At 47.3% G+C, this 21,639-nt stretch overlaps 1 protein-coding gene across 3 annotated transcripts in view; it reads right to left on the bottom strand.

The window, feature by feature from the left end:
* The window catches only part of mRpL51 (mitochondrial ribosomal protein L51), a 34,624-nt gene that overhangs the window by 3,506 nt on the left and 9,479 nt on the right, over positions 1-21,639 (bottom strand). For all 3 annotated transcript variants that reach the window (XM_050186083.3, XM_050186073.2, XM_055074845.1), the window contains exon 3: positions 16,887-17,000. In XM_050186083.3, the coding sequence (XP_050042040.1) occupies positions 16,887-17,000 (114 nt within the window). The remainder of the gene's footprint in view (positions 1-16,886; positions 17,001-21,639) is intronic.

Genomic DNA, 21,639 nt, shown 5'->3' with positions numbered 1-21,639 from the left:
GGGGCAAGAGTGGAGGTGGGAGAAGGACAGCCAGGCACAAGCACTGCCAGAGGCGACAAATGCCACTGAGGTACGCGCCCTGCAAATGGGGAAGCAAGAGACACCGCTGAGAGCCATACAGCCATGCGACACGGAGACAGAGGAGCGGGAAGCCATGGATCACGTGCAAAGTGGTAAGGAGCGCCTGCCGCCGACACCGGGCAGTGCCGCAACAGCAGGAGAAGGGACAACAAGGGCGGAGTGGACGGTAGCGGCAAGAGTCACCACAACGGCGATGCACAGAGGAAGGGGGCGAGAAGATACACGAAAACACGTGGTCTGGCTTTGGAGGACAAGGGGAGAGCAAGAGTCGCGCCATGCGCAAGAGATGGCAGCAGAAGCATGCGCAGCTAGAGCAGCACACGGATGGTGACCTTGGTTACGGCAAGGGACGATGGCACTACGAAACCTAGGAACGGGCACCAAAGAGCTGCACTCTAAAAGGTTGTATACATTTGAGTCAAGCAACCAGAATACTCAGACCAGTAATGTTTAACTTCCCAGAATGAAAACTTATTTAGGTCTAATGTCCATCGTTGCTACTCTTGTACAGCACTTTATTAGTTTATGGACTACAACAAGCAACCTTTACAACAGTCTACTGCACATTTGATACTACGCATTTATCAAACAGCTCTGCAACAAGTGGAAGCAGGATGGTGGCCCCCAGCTAAACACTTTGCTAGTTCGTGCGGGAAGACACTGCCCACTTAATCTGTGCTTGTAGGCTTCTACACTACAAAGAACAGCCTTGATGTCTGCAATGAACATTCACCAAAGTCTGCCATCCGTTCAACTAAGACATGTTCTTGGTTCATGGACTAATGCTACCTGTGGACCACATGCAACAACAGCACTTCTGAGTTTACTAGGAGACATCGGTCTCAATGAGACACTTACATCAAGTGTGCAGTGGTGAGTTTTGTATATGTTGTGCATGTGTTGTGAACTGTAAACATCATTGCACTGTTCATCATACCCACACGGAGTAGCATGCCAGGAAAACCTCCACAGGATTCATTAAATAGCCTCTCACTCTTGCTATTTAACCCGTGATGCTTGCGATTCTCCGGAGCAACAAAAACCCGTGACGAGACTTTACTGCTCCTGGCTCAGCATGCTAGCCCAGTTAAACCTCAATACTATAACGAACTTCGATGTAACGAAATTCTCTTTATAACGAAGTGTTAAACTTTTTATAATGTCTCGTCTATAGAACACCATATATTTGGAAGGTCAATACAATGAAATGCATTTATACATGTTTTCAATATAATGAAATTTCAATGCTGCCAAGTAATACCGAGACAATAAATACATCTTCCGCAGACGCAGATGGTGAAATGGTTGAATGACCACCAGGAGCAAGAGCAACCCCAAAGCGGAGCAGCGTGATGCTCCATATAAAGTCCAAGTGTGATAAGATCCTATCGCACCCCGCGTACTTATGCTTTGGGTGCAAGTGAAAGTGTCCGAGGGAGAGCCGAGATGGTGGCTTGACGAGTGCCGTCTTCCCACGCGATCAAGGGAGGGGAGCAAGCTCGCGGGAATGTGATGAGGAAGAAGCGGGGGCGGGCACGCTGACATGCATCTTTTTATTTGGCGCGGCCATGGCTTCGCATGGTTGTCAGCACAGCTGTGCAGATACACAGCCTGCGCGTCCTGTTTCACAGGTAATCTAATGCGTGTGCGAAGAGGGGGCGTGCCAAGAAGAAACACGCTGTCTTCCAGTGCGTTTACTACTGGAGGTTCTGTAATCTCAAGTTTCGGATATGTGTTGAAACAAGAGGCAGATTAAATATTTGCTCCCCGTAGCAGGTGCTTTTTATGATAGCATGGTCCCACTGTGGGTGGCACTATCAGCCACAAGGGGGGAGGGGACACAACAGCGTGGCTGGACTCATGCTGTCGCGCTGACATCGACACAGTATGAAACCGCATCTTTTGTTGCTGGCTCTCAAACTAAACAAAATGAATTTCTTATCAAAATTTGCCTTTTCCGATTGCCCGATAATTTAGGAAAATTCTCAGTCCCTTCCGTGTATGAAAAATCCATGGGCGACAGTACTGTATCCAAGGGCACTTTTTGGATTGAAGGCCACTGGAAAATCATTCCGGCCCCTAGTGCTGCCTCCCCACCCAACCCCATTACTTCGTTGGCAGGCTGCCAGCTCTTGCCCATTTCAAGCATAAAATAATAAAGTTATGTTCTTGTTCTCTTTGGTCTCCTTAGACTCTTTATCGCTTCGGCATTGCTCGGCCAGCAGCACGTATTTGTGCCATCATGTGGTAAAAGCCACAAGCCCATATACCTACACCAGAGATAACGCCCTGTCGCGGGCCAGTCTCGGTGTAGCCGACCTTGTTCATCCATTGCACGCTTGAGAGCAGCACAATAACTGTGCGCAATTGCCCCGCCAAGAGGTATTTTTTCATATTTCATGGGCTTCCTTTGGAACAAGGAATAAAGGACCACGTGAAATATATCGTGTTGAAAACAATTCATTGAGACGTTTCTCAAGGTGCTCTACAACTTTGCGTATCACACTTGGGGTCTGCAGCCAATACTTAAAAAGTTGATTAATCAAACATAACTAAACAGCCAACATGGCACGCGGCCCGAACTCCGCGAAGCCAGTCGAGACATCGCGGGCCATTGCTACCGATGTGGTTCACCTCACCACATCGCATCCGATCCAGGCTGCCCAACCAAGCACGTGTCCTGCTGTGCATGCAGAAAAGTGGGACATTACGCTTCAGTTTGCCGTTCGAGGAACCGAACGCATCGACAGTCCCCTGCTCGTACGCAGCTTGTTTTCGCTACATGCCAACAAGTGTCAGGAGTTCCAGCTAACCCAAGCGTTCAGCTTCCGTCGCTTCCGTATAACGCTCCCTCAGAGTTTGCCCAGCCGTACTCAGGACAATCGGGACTTGCAAAGGGCTTCATCCACGACGTTCATCTTCAAGCTTCAGTGCAACCAGTCTCAGCGAAACTGCGTCCTCTACCTTGGGTTCTCCGTGAGCAAGTCTCTGCCGAACTGCAACGGCTGGAATCAGCTGATATCATCGAACGAGTCTCAGCATCCGAGTAGATTTCTCCGCTTGTCGTGGTTCGGAAGAAGGACAATTCCATTCGACTTCGCATCAATCTTAGAGAACCCAACAAGGCTATCGTCATAGACTGCATTCCCCTACCGAGGGCTGACGGACTGTTGCATCGACTCGCTGGTGCTACTGTGTTCAGTGAGTTGGACTTACAGTCCGCATATCATCAGGATTTATTGTCCAAGAAAAGCCGTGAGCTTACGACATTCATTACTCACGATGCTCTCTTTCACTTTAAGTAAGTGTGTTGCGGATTGGCATCTGCGCCTTCCGCTGTTTCATGTCATCTGTTTTAAGACTGTCCAGGTACCTGGTGCTACCTAAGTTATGTTTTGATTTGGGTCCGCACACAAGCTGAGCATGATAAAAATCTGCAAACTGCGCTTTCCAGAATCTCAGCTGATGGCATGGAGCTAAATGCAAATTGTATATACAGTGTCCCAGAGCTCACTTTCCTTGGACATAGGTTCAGTACAAACGGCATTTTGCTGCTGGCAAACAAAGTCCAGTCAATTGTTGATGCACCACAACCAACTGACAAGAAGTCGCTGCATTCATTTCTTTGTCTCACACGACACTACTCTAAACTCATCCCGCATTACAATGAATTGGCAGAACCACTTCGGAAACTGCTAAAGCAAGGACAACCGTTTGTCTGGGATCAGGATACTGAATACAACTTCCAGACTATTAAGGAAGTGGTCGCATGCGAATTTGGCTCTTACGCAGGAAGCGTTAAGACATACGTGGACCGTCGTCGTGCAACAACATGCCCTCAATTTCGTCCAGGAGATCTGGTCCGAGTACGTAACTCGAGAACGCCCGGTCCTAAATACTCGGGATCATTTAAGATTTACCGTAGGGTAGGTCCCAATACTTTCACGCTTGAAAATGGCAAACGACGGAATGCATCCAAACTTGTGAAATGCCCTGCACTACAGGATTTTCTTGGAAAATTCCTTGAAAGGAGTCACTCCAGTGACTACCCTTCCCTTGATGATTGTCTCCCACCTTTTCTTCCAGTTACTACTGGTATAGGGGATACATTACGTTTCTTGTAGCGTAATCGTGCAGTACGCACATCATTACTACGGTACTGACTGCCATCCAAATTGGCCTTTCATGCCAAAAGGTTTTTTTAACATTAAGTCGTTAGCATTCTTATGGGGGGACTATTACAACTTGGAGTGTAAAGTGCTTTTACACACAATGTTCAATTCATGACAGCCACAGAGCTACCTCGAGTCAGGCTCAGGGCGAATTAGCCACCCATCAGTGCTGTCCCAGGGGGCACACAGATGTTTGCACTGTCTACTTTTGTACTCTGTGATTTTGTTTTAATGTCTGATCTGTGTGTGCAAGTCGGCATCTCATCGTCTTCCAAAGACGGGTACTGAAACTCTTCAGAACTGTAGTGCAATCGTGTTCATATTGAGTTTTCATGTGCGTTTTTCTTAAAATGGGGAAGACAAAGATGTCATTTTCTATTGTGTAAAGATGTCATCACCAAACACGCGTGTTACAGTGCTAACATGTGTTCTTCTGTAACTCATGACTTACTTTTGTTGCGAGGAGAGCGAGTAGCGCATTTTCCTCTCAAGGGAGAGGTGATGTGGTATCCTGTGTTCGCTTCTGGTTTCGGTTTTGGGTCGTTTACGTCAAGGCGCCACTCAGCGCCAAACACTGTAAGTTGCCTGCAGCGTTTCCCCTCACAGAAATAAAATCACTCTTTGTCTAGTCCCCGAGTGAAGCAGTCCGGCTCTTTCTTGCGATGCTGCGAGCCCTGGCCGCTTAGGCCTCGTAGATCCTCTGTCCAGCCTCCCCGTCGAAGCTACAACAGACAGCTTTCTGCATTGGATTTACCAAAGCGATGCATTTGTTTACATCGACATCTACAACCACAGATTGTCGTTAGCTTCAAGTAATACTATGGAAATGGTGCATCGTTGATATGGAATAATGTCAAAACGTAGCAATACATACATATCTGCGCATACGTAACCACATTGTTTCACACCGAGACAAGTCAATATGAGCAGCCGAGCCACTTAAACAACTGCAACTGTGATCCAGACATACATTGCGGGCTGCTATTACTGATTCTCACTTTTCTTTAACTTCCATACTTTAACTTTCACAGTTACCGTTTGTGCGTGCCATCAAGTATTATCAGAGAAAACTGCGCTCGCATAAGCTCTCATTTATAGGCCATACAGTTCTCTTTGCAGAAACGTGGATGTCATCGCTGACACTGTTGCATAACTGAGCGAGGCGGTTGTTTATGATGCTGTACCGAATGCACAATCTCTTTCCTATTTCCCGTTTGACGCAGGGGTAAATACCGTATTTAGTTGCATAATGATCGCACTCACATAATGATCGCACCCCTAAATTATGTCAAAAAAATGTTTTTTTCTTTCCGTATAATGATTGCACCCCGAACTTGCCGCAGCGATATGTTGTGTGCCAAGTCTAACTAATGATGATCACACTTACCATCTGTTGAATGCTGTAGAATGCTACACAGACGACTCTTCAAGACATACCAAGCGGTCAGCACACACCAAACAGATCCTTAAGCAGATGTCCCGTTTCATTCAGTTTCATCACTTTTCGCACTTCCATGAAAAAAAAGAAGCTACAACCAAACTTGCCTTGGCTTTATTATTTGCAGGCTTTATAACGGTTGTGGTCAAGAACAACAACAAAAAGGCACCTTTCGATTCCTCTCGTCTGCACACGTGGGCACGCAACAAATCGCGAGCGTCAACGATAGTAGCCACGTTTACACTGATACATTAGAAGTGCACCCTATTCATACGCCGACGCTTGTAACACAACTAAGATATACACCCACCCTTAGTGGAAATGTGCCATATTAGGATAGTGGTGAAAGCAAATGCCACAGTTCTTGCAGCATGCCCGCCATGTGTTCCTAATCACTGGCAGTTAAGCGCGCCCATCTGTTTCTGTCCCCTCAAAGTGGACATGGCTATGTTATTGCCGCAAACTTGCCGATATTATTCATTACTGATACGGGAGAAACTGTTTGAATGCACATAATGTACTCACGAGAAGAAAAAAAAACTGCATTCGGCGCATTCGGCTTGCTCTGCCGGCAGCCATTTTTGTTTTGGTGTCCTGCACTGTTACAACGGCAGCACCTCTTTGTTGAACTGTTCTCATCCCACATTTGCTGTGGGATGAAAAAAATTTGTTCTTTTCACGGAAAATTTAACCCGAGTAATAATCGCAGCCCTGAATTTGCGTCAATTATGTTTAGAAAAAAAAAAAGCCATCATTATGCAAGTAAATATGGTAGCGCATCGCTGGAAATAAGAAATGTGTCAGCATAACAACATGTACAGACCCACTCATCTATGCAGCGAATGTAATCGGTAGCGTTCAGGAACGGTGACACACAGATGTTGGCACATTGCTGTCTTTTCGCTTCCAGCTTATTGTGTATGTGTCGTGTGAAGTAAACAGCAGTTGATTTCAGATCGCTAAGGCCAGAACTGAACCATAAAAGCAGTTTCCTTTGTCCTAACTTGCTTACCTTTCCGTTCTATTGGCCTAACCTTCGCTGAACAGGATCAGCATTGGCTCAAATTTCATGTGTACAGGTTGAGAGGGCTGAAGCTCATGCATTTCAAATTCGAAGGCATATTTCGACTCATACTGACACATGGCCTTGTTTATCTTTTTCGGGTGAGCGCTTTTCACCGTCTAACAAATGTTATCTCTCAACACAAGATGTGCCTGCATGTATCGGAAGTTTCTGGAATGTTATTGATGGTTCTATCCGCTGTCTGTTGTCACCGAACCTTGTATAATTTGATTGCATGTATGCACGACGCGAATGGTGTAGAACTTTCTGGACGACATGTGGGCACCAGCGATTACTCTGGAGCATATGATGACTCGTGTATAAAAGCCGATGCGCTTGACCAGCAGATCATATTTTCGACGATCACCGACTGTGCTCGCCGCAGTTGCCGTTCTTTGGGTGTAGCCTGTTCTGAGGGCACAAGTTCGCCCAATAAAATGCTAGTTTCATCATTCCCAGTTTTGCTGCTTTCTTCACCGTCACTACTACGTGACATCTGGTGGAGGAACTAGCTCGTTCCTGTATCGAACGCCCCCGCAAAGCCGCGATCCAAGCCCGAAGCCTGAGGACAACACCAACGTCGCCAAGGACCAGCGAGCTAGCCGTAGGCAGCAAGGACTGCTACCAGAATACAGAGCTTTTCCCGAGAAGACCAGAGGGATCGAGCCCAAGTCAGCAACGCCAATGGCTGCTCCAGCATCTCCCATTCTGCTGCAACCACCTCGGGACCCACCAACCTTCCATGAATCATCGTCTGAAGACCCTGAAACCTGGCTGGAGACCTATGAACGAACCACGACTTTCAGCTGGGACTCCAACGACAAGTCTTTTCCAGCGACATGTCTTTTTCGCACTGGAAGATGCCGCCAGGACGTGGTTCGAGAATACAGAAGCCACCTTAACGACGTGGGACCTGTTCTGAAGCAGCTTCCTGCAGACGTTCACAAGCGTTTTACGCAGAGAACGAGCCCAAGCTCTACTAGACACCTGAGTGCACCTACCTAACAAGAAAGTTGCCATCTTTCCAGAAGAAATTAGCCGTCTGTTCCGCCATGCTGACCCGGAAATGCCTGAGGTGAAGAAAGTCTGCCTGCTCATGCGTAGTGTGAAGGAAGAACTTTTTGGCGGAATGATACGAAGCCCACGGAACAGTTTTCATAAAAAGCGCTAAAGACGAAGACTTTGTCTTCGTCTTTAGAGCTTTCTTATGAAAGCTGTCAAGATGAACTAACTCGCCCAAATCAAGGTATTGTTCCCAGTGAACATCGTCGAAGAGTTTTTCTCGGAGGCAACCAACATAGAGAAAACATTGGAAATGCGGAATAGGCAATTTAATTGCTGCACGAACTCAACTACAGTCGCCGACCGATTTTCTGGACTCCAAAAATTCGGACATGCCCGATTATTTGGTCAGCTTCGCGGCACCGCCGTTCTCCCCATAGACCATAATGTATAACAACTGCCGAAAGTTCGGACACCTTGCAACCTCTCGTCTGATTTTTCGGACACTCCTTGAGCCAACTCGATCGAGGGTATCATGCACCGACTCTGAACGGCGCATAGTTCGACTTGCTGAACGCCATTTTTGTTTTGAACGGAGCCTCCTTGTTGCCCCACGAAGTGGCGCTACTGGAAATCCCCGCTCATCATCATCGTTTCTGCCTGGTTCGATAGAGTGGCCGTACAGCAGTTCCGGTTTCAGCTTAGTAAGCCATGTCAAGACAATCCAGCAGCTGATTTGTTTGTTTCACGCACGACGCTGCGAGCAGGCCGCGTTTTTCGTTTGTGCGACTGGTGTCGGCACGGTGGTGTTCGCTTTGTGTGCTGTGTCGAGGTTTCGGTGTTCCAACGCGGCGCACGGAAACATCGCGTCGAGTGTCTAATGGCGCCGACAGTGCCCGCGCAGACTGCGCTGGGGAATGCCGGCAAGTGGGTGCCGGGAGGCCTAAGATTTGTCGCCTTCCGATGTGCTCCCTACTGACGCTGAAGTTCTGCCGAGCCCTGCGCAGTGGTTGCATTGCGATTCCGGACACCGTCTCATTTGACAGTTTCACAGGTGCTGACACTGCTGTACTGACATGCGCAGAACTCGACGACGGCGAGATCATTCGTCAGGTTTCTGCTGCACCCATTCTCTATGCTGCACCGCCGGACGATGACTCCGAGTCGGAAGATGACGCACCATGTGCTACGCTGCCGTCGCATGCGGAGCGTGCACAAGCAGTGACTGTGCTTTCAGCCGCCTATAGTGACCGTGCGACCCTCTCCGTGATTCAGGCTTATCTGATTGCGCGTAAACGGAACAGCGTGCAACGGCGCACTCACGATTTCTTCAAGCCTAATGCCGAGCCCGAATAAGTGCGTGGAAATAAAGGATTTCATTTTTTTTTCTTAATCTGCTTTTTCGGACACCTGTTTATTCGGACATTTCCGCAGTCCCCGTGAGGTCCGAATAAACGGTCGGCGACTGTAACTACGCCGGAGTTCAATCACTGGCCACCAACAACCTGCATGAGGCGATCAGAGCGTTTCTGCGGGAGGAACTATGCAAGTTGTTCCTTTCATCAGAGCCTCAGGTGGCTTCGCTTGCCGACGTCGTATGTGAGGAGCTCCAACAATCACTCGTAGTCCCTGAGTTGCCACAACCTCAGCCGCAAGCAATGACATACGCCACTGTAGCCCGCCGTCACGCTCCCCCTCCGCATCCATGGCAGGGCCTAGTAACGCCACAGTTCCATCGTCCACCACCGCCACCGCCAGCACGCCAACCCATCGCTCCGCGCAGCATTCCAAGGAAGACTGATGTTTGGCGCGCCCCCGACGACCGTGTGCTTTGCTATCATTGCGGAGAAGCCAACCACATCTACCGCCGATGTCTTTACCGCGAAATGGGACTGCGAGGGTTTGCCGTCAACGCACCGCGCCCACAGCAAGGTGAACGCCCATGCGACATCACTGACTACTTCACCACCATTCAGTGGAGCCCTCGATGACGATCCCGTTCACCATCACCAGGCCGCTACCTGTCGCCGCAAAGCCGACTGTACACTGGCCCAGCCTGGGACCGGTCTGCAAGCCCATATCCGGAAAACTAAAAGCAGCAACCGATGGAGGTACGGTTGCTGTTCGTCGAACTGACGAAGATCCTCTGCCGCCACCATAGACACCGCAAATACTTTTCCGGTGACATATCGATGAGACGACGCCATAGCGACGAAGCCTGAATGTCAAGAATACGCCAACAAAAGTCGATCTGACGACGCAACGTTCCAGCTTCAGTTCAACATGACGTAGCCGTGATACGACGCCAAGACCTAAAAGCAACGCAAGACAAAGAACCACCCATCTAGGCATGCTTTTCGACGGCCACGCAGTCACAACCTTAGTGGATACAGGAGCTGACTACTCTGTGATGAGTGGACCCATTGCTGCCCAGTTGAACAGGAAGGCTTCAAATTTCAGACCGATGGAGGACACCTAATAACACCGACTGGAATGTGCACCGCAAGAATTACCGTTCATGACCGGACTTACCTGCCACCTTCGTCATCTTCCAACAGTGTTCACGAGACGTCATTCTTGGCATGGACTTCCTGAACCAACAGGGCAAAATCATCCACTGAAGTTGAAGTCAATAATGCTGTCGGAAAATCAAGTGATACCACTGGAAAGCTTTCGCAGTCACCATGCCTTGAGTGTGCTCGAAGATCAAGTGAGCATCCCGCCTGGCTCCAGCATTGTTATTTCCGTCGGCACCGAAACACCCGCTGACGTAGAAGGTGTCATCATGGGAGATCAATGTCTACTGCTCGATCGTGAAATTTGCGTTACAAGAGGAATTCCTCAACTGTATGGAGGAAAGGCGAAAGTGATGCTGACCAACTTCAGCCAGGAGTTCAAGCACGTCAACAAGGGCACGACAATCATATACATCGAGTAAATTCTAGAAACCAGCAATGCGTTTGTCCTCTCGGATTCTGCGGCATCTACCTCGAAGACCATACTTCCTGAATCAGATTTCGACATGGATAAATCCAAGTCTCCCCATGAGTGAGCAGCAACAGCTCAGAAGTCTTCTCCGATGACACAAAGACTGCTTTTCGAAGTCATCGGGGATTCGACAAACACCAGTTGCAAAGCACTGCATAATAACCGATGAGTGCGCTCGACCACTCCGCCAGAGCCAAAAGCAAGTTTCGATGCGAGGACGTGAAGCTATAAGGCAACAAGTCGACGAAATGCTGCGAGACAACATCATTCAGCCGCAAGAAAGCCCGTGGGCATTTCCTGTAGTCTTGGTGAAGAAAAAGGACGGAACCCTACATTTCTGCGTCCATTATCGTCAACTTAACAAGATCACGAAGAAGGGCGTATACCCCTTTCCACGGATAGACGACGCATTGGATCGGTTCTGCAACGCTAAATACTTCTCGTCGATGGATCTCAAGACTGGCTACAGGCAAATAGAAGTCTACGAACGGGATCGCAAAAAGACGGCCTTCATCCCACCAGACAACCTCTATGAGTTCAAGGTCATGCCATTCGGACTGTGCTCGGCGCCTGCAACATTCCAGCGCATGATGGACACGGTGTTAGCAGCATTTAAGTGGTAGAGCTGCCTCGTCTACTTGGATGACATCATCGTTTTTTTCTGCAAGTTTTGACAAGCAATTGAGATACCTTGAAACAGTGCTAAAGGCAATAAAGTCTTCCGGACTCACTTTGAAATAGGAAAAGTATTACGTTGCATACGAAGAGCTGCTGTTTCTGGGACATGATATCAGCAAGACTGGAGTACGCCTCAACCCGCACAAGACTGCTGCCATCGCAAAGTTCTAGCAGCCTGCCGACAAGAAGGCAGTGCGTAGATTCCTTGGCATGTGTGCCTACTACAGGCGCTTTGTCAAGGACTTTTCATGCATCACTGCACCACTGGCACATCTAAGTGAATGTCAGGTCAAGTTCAATTGGAAAATGCAGCAGGCCGATGCATTTCAAGAACTCAAACGACGCATGCAATCACCACCGGTACTTGTGCACTTCGACGAAGACGCCGATATAGAAATCCACACTGACGCCAGTAGCCTAGGTCCCGATGCCGTTCTAGTCCAGAGGAAAGACGGACTTGAACGGGTGATAGCTTACGCTAGTCGGTCACCGTCAAAAGCAAAAGGCAATTATTCTACAACCGAAAAGGAATGTCTTGTCATAATATGGGCTACAGCAATGTTCTGCCCTCATCTATAAGGCAGACCGTTCAAAGTCGTAAGCGACCATCATGCCTTGTGTTGGCTAGCAACATTGACCCTTTGAAGGTTTTCGCTGTACATGTACGGCGGCGGTTTTCTGTCCCGCAAGGTCTTTGCTGTACGGGTACAGTTCCGGCCCTCCGTTTGAAATTTCGCGCCATAATGACGATGAGCGCTCATCAGGAGGTGCTGCCACCTCTTAGCACTTACAAGATGCGTTTGAAATTGGTGCTACCTTCTTGGGGAGATAAACAGAGCTGATTGCTAGCTTCAGCGCGTCGCTCAGACTGCGGCTACGCCCCTTTGACGGTTTCGGTTTCGCCGCGTGATCGCAACGGAGGCGCGCGAAACGTCATCTTTTTCTTTGTCGGCACTCTCTTGCAGGGCGGTGGAAGTTGATTTCTATCTTGATTGGCACTGCTCTTAGCTTGCTTATCAGCGCCGTTCGCGAGGTATTCTCGCTCTCAGTGGCAACGCGCTTTCGGTTCCGCCGCGTGATCGCAGCGGAGGCGCGCGAAATGTGGTTTTTCTCTTTGTCGGCACGCTGTCGCAGGGGCGGCAAAAGTTGATTTCTATCTTGATTGGCACTGCTCTTAGCTTGTTTATCACCACTTGCTTATCAGCGCCGTTCGCGAGGTATTCTTGCTCTCCGCGGCAAGGCGCTTACGCGAGAGGGTGCCTCAGACCTCTGCCCAAGGCAGCCGCACGCAGAGATGGCATGCGAGCTGGCATGTGAGCGCCAACACAACTCCTCGCTTCAAGAGAAGAGACACGCATTTTAGGTGTGCAGACTGCGAAAGGCGCTGTGCGTAGACCCGTGTTTCAAGGAGTACCACGCTCGGAAATACTATTGAACATTTTACAGTTCTGAGTGATGCCGACACCAAAATACTGTTCCTAATTATTTTTTACTATTTATTCCCGACTTAATACATTTTGTACATTCAAGATCCGCAATAAAGTAATTTGACCACCTGGTAAAGTTTTTTTCAAAATAATTCGACCCTCAAAGGGTTAAAGGACCCTTCAGGACGCCTGGCACGGTGGAGCCTCAGATTTCAAAAATATGACATCACTGCAATTTGCAAGTCCAGACGAAAACACTCTGATGTCGATTGCCTATCACGCGCCCCGATTGAGCCGCCGCCGCAAGATGACGAGGATGACAACGCCTTCCTTGGAACAATAAGCGTGGAAGACTTCGCTGAACAACAACAAGCCGACCTCGAGCTTAAAAAGCCTTGTGGAGTATTTGGAAGGGAACACTGATGTTGTCCCTAGGGCATTTAAGTGAAGATTGTCTTCATTCTCGCCTCAAAACAACCTACTCGTAAAGAAGAACTTCTCACCAGTCCGCGCCAACTACCTTCTTGTTGTTCCCTCGGCGCTGCGTCCAGAAGTACTGCACGCCCTGCATGACGATCCGACCACTAGTCACCTCAGATTCTCCTGGACGCTATTGAGGATACAGGAAAAGTATTACTGGCTGCGCCTGACTGCCGACGTCGCCCGTTACGTCAAGACATGCCCAGACTGTCAGCTATGCAAGACACCATTGACAAGGCCAGCGGGATTACTACAGCTGATCAAGCCTCCTTGCCGACCATTTCAGCAGATCAGGATAGACTTGTTGGGATCATCATGGCGATGGACTACCTCACCCACTTCATGAAACAAAAGCTCTGCCGAAAGGTAGCGCAGCATAAGTCGCGAAATTCTTCATCGAGAACATCCTGCTGCGACCCAAGCCTGAGCTCACCCAAGCCATTCTGTAGTACAGTCAGACAAGCTACAGGAGGACAACTGCCTACCAACCACAGACGAATGGTCTTACGCAGCGGCTGAACAAGACTCTCGCCGACATGCTAGCAATGTACGCCGACGTGGAGCACAAGACATGGGATGCGGTCCTGCCATATGCAACCTTTGCTTACAACACGGCAGTGCAAGGAACAACACAGATCACACCCTGCAGGCTGGATTACGGAAGGAACCTAACAACGACTCTCGACGCCATGCTGCCACATGAAGAAAATGTTGACGTCACCACCTATCTCCAGCGCGTTGAAGAGGTCCAACAGCTCACCCACCTACGTATCAAGAACCAGCAGAGTACCGACAGCCAACACTACAACCTCCAATGATGCTAGATTGAGTACTAGCCCAGTGACCGTCTTTGGGTTTGGACCCTGATACGCTGAAGAGGACTCAGTGAGAAACTATTACGTGGCTCTTTTGGACCCTACAAGATCATCTAGTGCATTGGTGCACTCGACTATGAGGTCATGCCAGACGGCATTTTGCTATCACAGCACCACTGCTCACGACCTGAAATAGTCCATGTTGTGCGACCAGCACTAACAAACTTCAGGACTTCGCATAGCTGAACTTTGGACTTTTTTTTATTGTGTTACTTTGGACTTTGCTTCTTTGTTGTTGTGTTGCTTTTGTTCAATAAGTGTCCGTTTTGTTTTTCGTTCTCCTGTTTATAGCATCGGGACAATGCTTATTGAGAGGGGGCACTGACATGTGGACTTGTTTATCTTTTTCAAGTGAGCGCTTTTCATTGTCTAACAAATGTTATCGCTCAGCATAGGATGCATCTGCACGTATCGGAAGTTTCTGGAATGTGAACGATGGTTCTATCCACTGTCTGTTGTTACCGAACCTTGTGTAATTTGAGTGCATGTATGCACAACATGAGTGGTGAACTTTCTGGAAGACACGCAGGCACTCGCAATTTGGAACGTATGGCGACTCGTCCATAAAAGCGACGCACTTGAGCTGCAGATCAGATTTTTGACTGTCGCCGACTGTGTTTGTCGCTGCTGCCGTTCCCTGATTGTAGCCTGTTTCGAGGGCACAAGCTCACCCAATAAAACGCTAGTTTCACCATTCCCAGATTTGCTGCATCCTTCACCGTCACTACTACGTGACAATATTGTGTGAAATTAATTATATATACAATACAAGTCTAGTATACAATAGGCTTTCATGTATTTGGTTCGACGGCAGATCGCACAGGGTTTGGTTGAACAATGGTTGGCACACTGATTTGGTCGGCGCCGTCAACAAGAAAGCCTGTTGCACTACAACTACCCCTTGTCAGTTGCGTTGTCGGCCTGGTATGACAAAATGGTCTCAGCGAAACGTGCGCTCAATAGTCGGCTAGTTGTTGGCGTCTTGTCTGCCTCGTATTGAACCAGCGTTACCGCACCTTATTAAACGAGCACATGAAGCCAGGCACACACTGCCACAATCAGCAAGTGAGAGCTGACGCCGTACGAAGACTTCATCAGCAACCTGATGTTTTTAAAGCGCTGCCGCCATGTAACACGGGTTTTTCGATAAATTTTCTAGCTGTCAATGAAAGGCGGCCACTACGTGGCTCACGGTGCAGTTCGGAGCACTCAGTGGTTCGGACGAAGCCATGGCTGCTTTCTGAAAGTGAAGTTGCAGTCTTACACTAAGCACATTTTGGCACCCGCTGGAGAAAGAGCTACCACCGGTGGTGTTGTAACGTGGCACATGGCACGGGTTGGAGTGCATATGGCAGGCGTCACCAAATACTGACTGGGAGCTTACCACAGCCATTGAAAAGAAAAATGTACAATCACTGTATTCTACCGTGCTGACACATGGAGTAGAAACTTGGAGGTTAACAATGAAGCTCGAGAACAAGTTAAGGACAGCGCAAAGCGCAATGGAACGAAAAATGTTCAGCAATACGATAAGAGACAGGAAGAGAGCGGTGTGGATCAGAGAGCAAATGGGGATAGCCGACATTATAGTTGAAATTAAGAGAAAAAAAATGGAGCTCGGCGGACCGTTTACTGCATAGGACAGATAACTGGTGGATCATTAGAGTTACACAATGGATGCCAAGGGAAGAGTGATCAAAATTAGGTGGGGTGTGAAAACTAGGTAGGGTGATGAAATTAAGAAGTTTGCAGGTGCAAGTTGGAATCGGCTAGCACAAGACCGGGGTAATTGGAGATTGCTGGGAGAGGTCTTCTTCTTGTAGTGGACATAAAAACAGGCTGATGATGATGATCACATGAGTGTTTGAAGCAGTGCACATCCCTGCGCGTTCTTTTTTTCGGATACTTTTTGCTGAGATCAGGCAGCGCAGCCACACGTATGACTTTTCCAAAACTGCCAGGGCACAGCACATGTGCCGTCGCGCTGAGATGAAGGCGGATTGCTCTTTCATGAAAGTTCTGTTTCCTGTGAGCGAGGTGTAAAACTACAGTCATGAAAATTACAACAGCATACTTGCCAACCTGGGGACCTTGAAATTCCAGAGGTTCGCCGAGGAGGGGAGACAAAACAAAAAATTTCACTTTTTTTTTCATGGGTCACAGCAACGTCAGATACAGCTCTGAATGGCCACCAGCATAGCCAATAGACGTTTCGGTGTTCGCTCTGTGCGCATGTGTATGATTAAAGAACACATACTATGTCCTATGACAGTGGCCTCCTTCCAGCTTCATTGGGTAACACACCTGTACCAGCTATTAGGCAATGCACACTGTAAATCCTTTGCCTCATGCTCCCTCCTCAACGCATGTCTCAATATGAAACGAACCAAGTTAGGCTGGTTAGGCCTACACTGCCTACACACAAATGGTTTGGATTTAAATCTGGCTTCGGCTAGCTACATATATCACATAACAGCAATGTGGTTATGCTGCATAATCTTTTTTTTTTCCCCCTAGCGGGGCTTCAGCAGTTTTGCGGGAGATTCATGGCCATGTCTGTACATTCGGGAGGACTGGCCAGCATTCAGGAGTCTCCCCGACCAATCCAGAGAGTTGGCTGGTATGTAACAGAAACAAACACACCTTTGCCCGTTTTCTACTGGAAGACGGCTGCCCACTCACCGATGTAGTCATTCTGGCCAAACAGGGCTCTTCGCTCACACCAGGCATCCTTGGGTGTGTAGATGGGTTGGGTCCTGAGCTTCTTGTGCTCCTTCGGCAGCCGCGGCAGGTACCCTGACGACAGCAGAATCGGAAAGAAAGAAAAAAAAAAAAAAGATTGCATTTTCATCAAAGCCGTAAAGGTACGGAAGAATCTCCATAAACGGAAATTGCTTTAACAGAATTGGCACTTAAGCTGTGAAGCCAAATTCTGCAGCAAATTTTAATATGATAAGCTTTCTCCGAGAACATCGCCCACTTCGCAGTATGCACTAAGTCCATATCTAAACTCTTCCATGCCAGCTTGGGTCTCTGGGTGTGTGCCCATTCGTGGCAAATCGCTTGAATGGGTTTGGGCCACTGGATAACAAATGTCATAAGCATCCCTTGGGACCTCCGCCCAATTTGCAACATGCACTCATTATAGAGATAATGCTAATTGCAGTACTGTCACCAACAGTCTCCAAGGAATGGATGCAACGACAATTCTTTTCTGCAAGGAGCAAGAATACAGATTGTTAGTTTATCCTATAGAGCACATTTTTTCTAGGTAAATTGAAGTGTTATATAATGTGTACAAAAAGTTTGCACATTTTCTTATTATAATGAAATTGTTCACAATTAAGGGTACCCCCCAATGCCAGCTCTTAAAACTTAAAGTGAGCTCAATCCCACAAAACAATTCTTGGCAATTACAGTATACATTGTTCTGTGCAACGAACCAAAACTAGCAAGACCTGAAGAATCCTGGAAGTGAAGAATCCTGCTGAAATAACCAAGAGAATACGCCCTTCTATGCCTTGCTATAAATTGCATCCACATCAAAAGTTGTCACAAGATGCTATTTCTAGGGGGTTCGTTGCACAGTCAACTAAGCAATAAACAAGGGTACGAAGTTTCACTAGAAATGTTTACTAAAAAAAATAACTGTACTTGTAGGCATACGAAATAACTGCAAATCTATGGGTTTTGAGCAAATAAACGAAATAGGATGTGGAATGCTTCCAGTGCTCAGAAAAGCATTAAGGAGAGCTAAAGTTTACCAGACTCATACCTTGCCTCCTCCCGATCTTGTTTTTGTGTAATTTCAACCAAGGGACACCTCATCCTTCTTTTTATAGCTTGTTTTGCAGCACGAGTGCTGTATTGAGAAGCCTTCACATTAAGCGGCCAGTGAAATGCACACAAGTTTCTACTGCGTGAAAGCCGCATCCTATTCTGAGTTCAACGTATCAATTGTGCTTTTATTGATATCGCTGAGATGACCGAGAGCGGCAGATACAGCAAACTTAAGAATGAGAAGGTTAAAGTAGGCGTCTTTGATAGCCCCTTGCCAACTTGTACTGTACTGAAACACACATTCAGAGTAACACGTCTTTTGACAGAGTACCAAGAACTATAATAATTCCCTTCCAGTGTAGAGCTTTATTCCAGGCTACCGCAGCCATCCTCCACATTAATTACGAAGTTTCAATGCACTTCCTGAAGCATTCTTCTCAACGGGTCCTTCATGCACGGTGACATTCATCCTAACAAACTTTCCCTTCCCACGCCTTCGCACTTCATCATACAGTAAATACTACTAGTATAAACTGGAAAGTTACAGTGCATAAACACTACAACAAAAGGTAACTTGCCATTTATTTGACACACAGAAAGCCAGGATAGTATAAACATGTTTGAAAGCAGTTCAAGCTCCATGTCAGAGTTTGTTTATCAGAGATAGAAACATGCTGCAAATACTTTTCAACCCTTATTACTTTTTCAAGCGTGATATTAACAACAACAAAAAGAAGAATATACTATACAATTCGAGCATTTTTTATGTAACATGTCAGACTAGTACCTTCAGCTTCGATTTAACAGGCACTGTGTGGTGTTACCGCTTTCACCGTATCTCTTCACTGAGCCAGCAGAGAAACATAATCTCTGCTGCGAAGTGTTCTAACATCTAATTGGGCAAAAAAATATCTAAAAATTTTCTGCGGGAAACTGCGTTTCCCACTTGCTATCATACCTCCATCGGAACAATGGCCTTTAAATTAGTTCACATTTATTTGGGTAATGCATGAAAACGTTTCCTAGTTGGAACCAAAATTTTGCCACCTCTCTGTAAATGGAATCACCAATGATGCTGCAACATTATGACAAGCTGATTAGCAATGCAAGCAGAAAGAAATGTTTCTTTCTTAAGAAAGAACCAGGATTTGAAATTATTTTTGTAACATACGGCTTCTCTGGAGAAAGCCACACTTACAAAGCAGTGTCAAGGACTCAAAAAAGCAAGTAGTCATACTTTCTTCATACACTGCAAGTATACAGTACCCAACCAATAGTAATTCAAATAACCTCAATTACTTGGGATGCCTTATAGCGTCATTGAGTGAAGATATGTTTTTGGAGATAAGTCCCTGGTTCAAACAACAAGAAAGGGTCTGCAGTAACATGGCTAATACGGCTACCAACACACATAAAGGTACTGTGAATGGTTAGAGCCAACAACAGAACTATAGAAGCAAGACAAAAATGAAAATGCTTCTACATTTTCTATGTTTATGACAATGCAACAAAATGCCACAGAGAAGAATGTGCAACCGAGCTAACTGTCAGGCATTAAAAAAAGGAGAGAGAGAGAAATATGGTTCATTGACTGGTTTTTAACAGAAAGAAAGAAAGCCTGGACAATTGGCCATCCCGACTGGGTTAATTCAGGCCTAGGGACATTCACTCAGAAGCTCAGACTGTCCCACTACTACAGACTGTCCCACTAGGACAGTTGGCTGCCATAGCATGAACTCGGAAGGTTTAGAGTATGCGGGGCAGCAACAGACAATGCATGATCCTGAAAACAGTTCCTCAGAGCTTATTCTACACCCGCGAAAGGGCACAATTCCAAAATAAATAAGTTGCGCTCTATCAACAAAAAAAAGCAACTCTTATTTTTTTTTTAATTCCAGTAGCTTGCTTTTCACCTCGGCAAGCTACCAACTCAGCTGGCTGACTTACTGATGGTGCAAATAAGCAATCCAATGGCTATGTCATTTGTTTGCCTAATGAAATATCAAGCCCAATAGATTGAGCAGAATGGCTGTCACAAAGAAAAAAATTTATTCTCGTAACCGTAGAATGCAGTTTGAAGCTGTCAGGTGCTACCAGTCATAGGTTGGCGTACTCACTGAGTCACCCTTCCTCCATAACTCCTTTTACAGGCGAGAGATAGAATGTTAGTGAGTGACCAACGGTGTGAGTGGACGTGAACAGCCACAAAAATTAGTGCCGATATAAGCGAGGACCAACGAAAGTCAGTGGTGGTGATTCTGAGTGGACACGAGTATGGACATGGGTGACTCCCAGTGAATGCGAGTGGACGTGAGCATGTGCTGCAAAATCTCAAGCAAGGGCCGCAACCGTGTGTGGGCTGAACCCTCAACTTGGCAACCCAAAATTTGGAGGGGGAAAAACAAAACATTACCAACAGAGAAGCAATGGCATTCAGTATGCTGATGCCATGCATGCAAATCAGTGAATTTACATGTGCCGTTACTAGATAGCGAGCTACACTTTGACCTCCTATGTCCGGGGAACAGCCACAACAGGCTTCCCAGTGTTCGTCCATGGTGGCGCACAAGTCACTAGCAGCATCATTCTTTTGTGCAGTTAGTTTTCACAACCAGCTTAGCCAGCTCCTTCAACTCATCTGCCTGCTGCCAGGAGTCAACAATGGACAGGAAGCGTAGGAAGCGTTTGATGGCACACGATGGCATACGATGCTGCATTTAAAGGTGCCCTGAACCACCCCTCGGGCTTGGTGAAAAAACATAGTCCGCGTTATAGCATACGCTGCTGTGAACATCTCGGTCAAGTTTTGCAGTCGTGAGCAGCGTGTGGAGCTCACAAGCGGAGCATGAATTCACCTTTCTCTCAAATGCTCTCTTTTCAACAGAAGCCTGCTCCACACTTCTTTCTGGATGCTTCTTTTGTAATAAAGCATCCAGAAAACGCAGCTGCTATTGGCCAATAGCTGACATCAACCAAGAAGGGATGTTTGGGTCAGTGCGCTTCTTCCTACTGTTACTGTGTATATTTATTGACGAAGTTTAATAAACAGGCTGAAGTGAAAATCTGCTTTCAAATTTCGATAATAATTACGTACTTCCGGAAGACGCAAATTATCGTGTGCTCACGCTTGACTGCTGTCGCACGGGTAGGAATTCAACTTTGGCCACCCTGCTTATCGGTGTCGTAGCCATCAGGTCTCACTAATTTAGACTAGTTTTGAACACTCAACTAGCCTCAAACCACGTGAAACGTAAGGACAGACGACACGCACGCTTCCCAGCATGCACTGACTCCTGACCGCTCCTGGTTAGATGCCTTGACAGACTTATGATAGCGCTTAAAAATGCACAAGTTGAACCTTGCTACAATTTGTCGGTCAAGCTGGTGAAGGATAAAGTCGGTCCGCATCACAGTCAGACTGCAGCATATGAGCGCAAGCATGCACTCAAGCCCTGTCGTGCACAAAGCAAACACTGTGCATACTCAAACAGTTGCATGTAGCTGCAGTGTGCTATGTAGCATAGATATCACGGCCGCCGCACGGTGCCGGGACAAGTCCGCTGGCTAAGCCTGCTGCGGCTCTGTGAGGACAACCGTATTTGGCTTACGTTTGGCGCGTTGTAGGCGCCAAAATTGGAAGTACTAGTGGCGTCTT

This window comes from Dermacentor andersoni, chromosome 3 (assembly GCF_023375885.2).
Source record: "Dermacentor andersoni chromosome 3, qqDerAnde1_hic_scaffold, whole genome shotgun sequence".
Lineage (NCBI taxonomy): Eukaryota > Metazoa > Arthropoda > Arachnida > Ixodida > Ixodidae > Dermacentor > Dermacentor andersoni.
The sequence above is the reverse complement of the archived record's forward strand: the minus strand, read 5'-3'. Positions and strand labels throughout refer to the sequence as shown.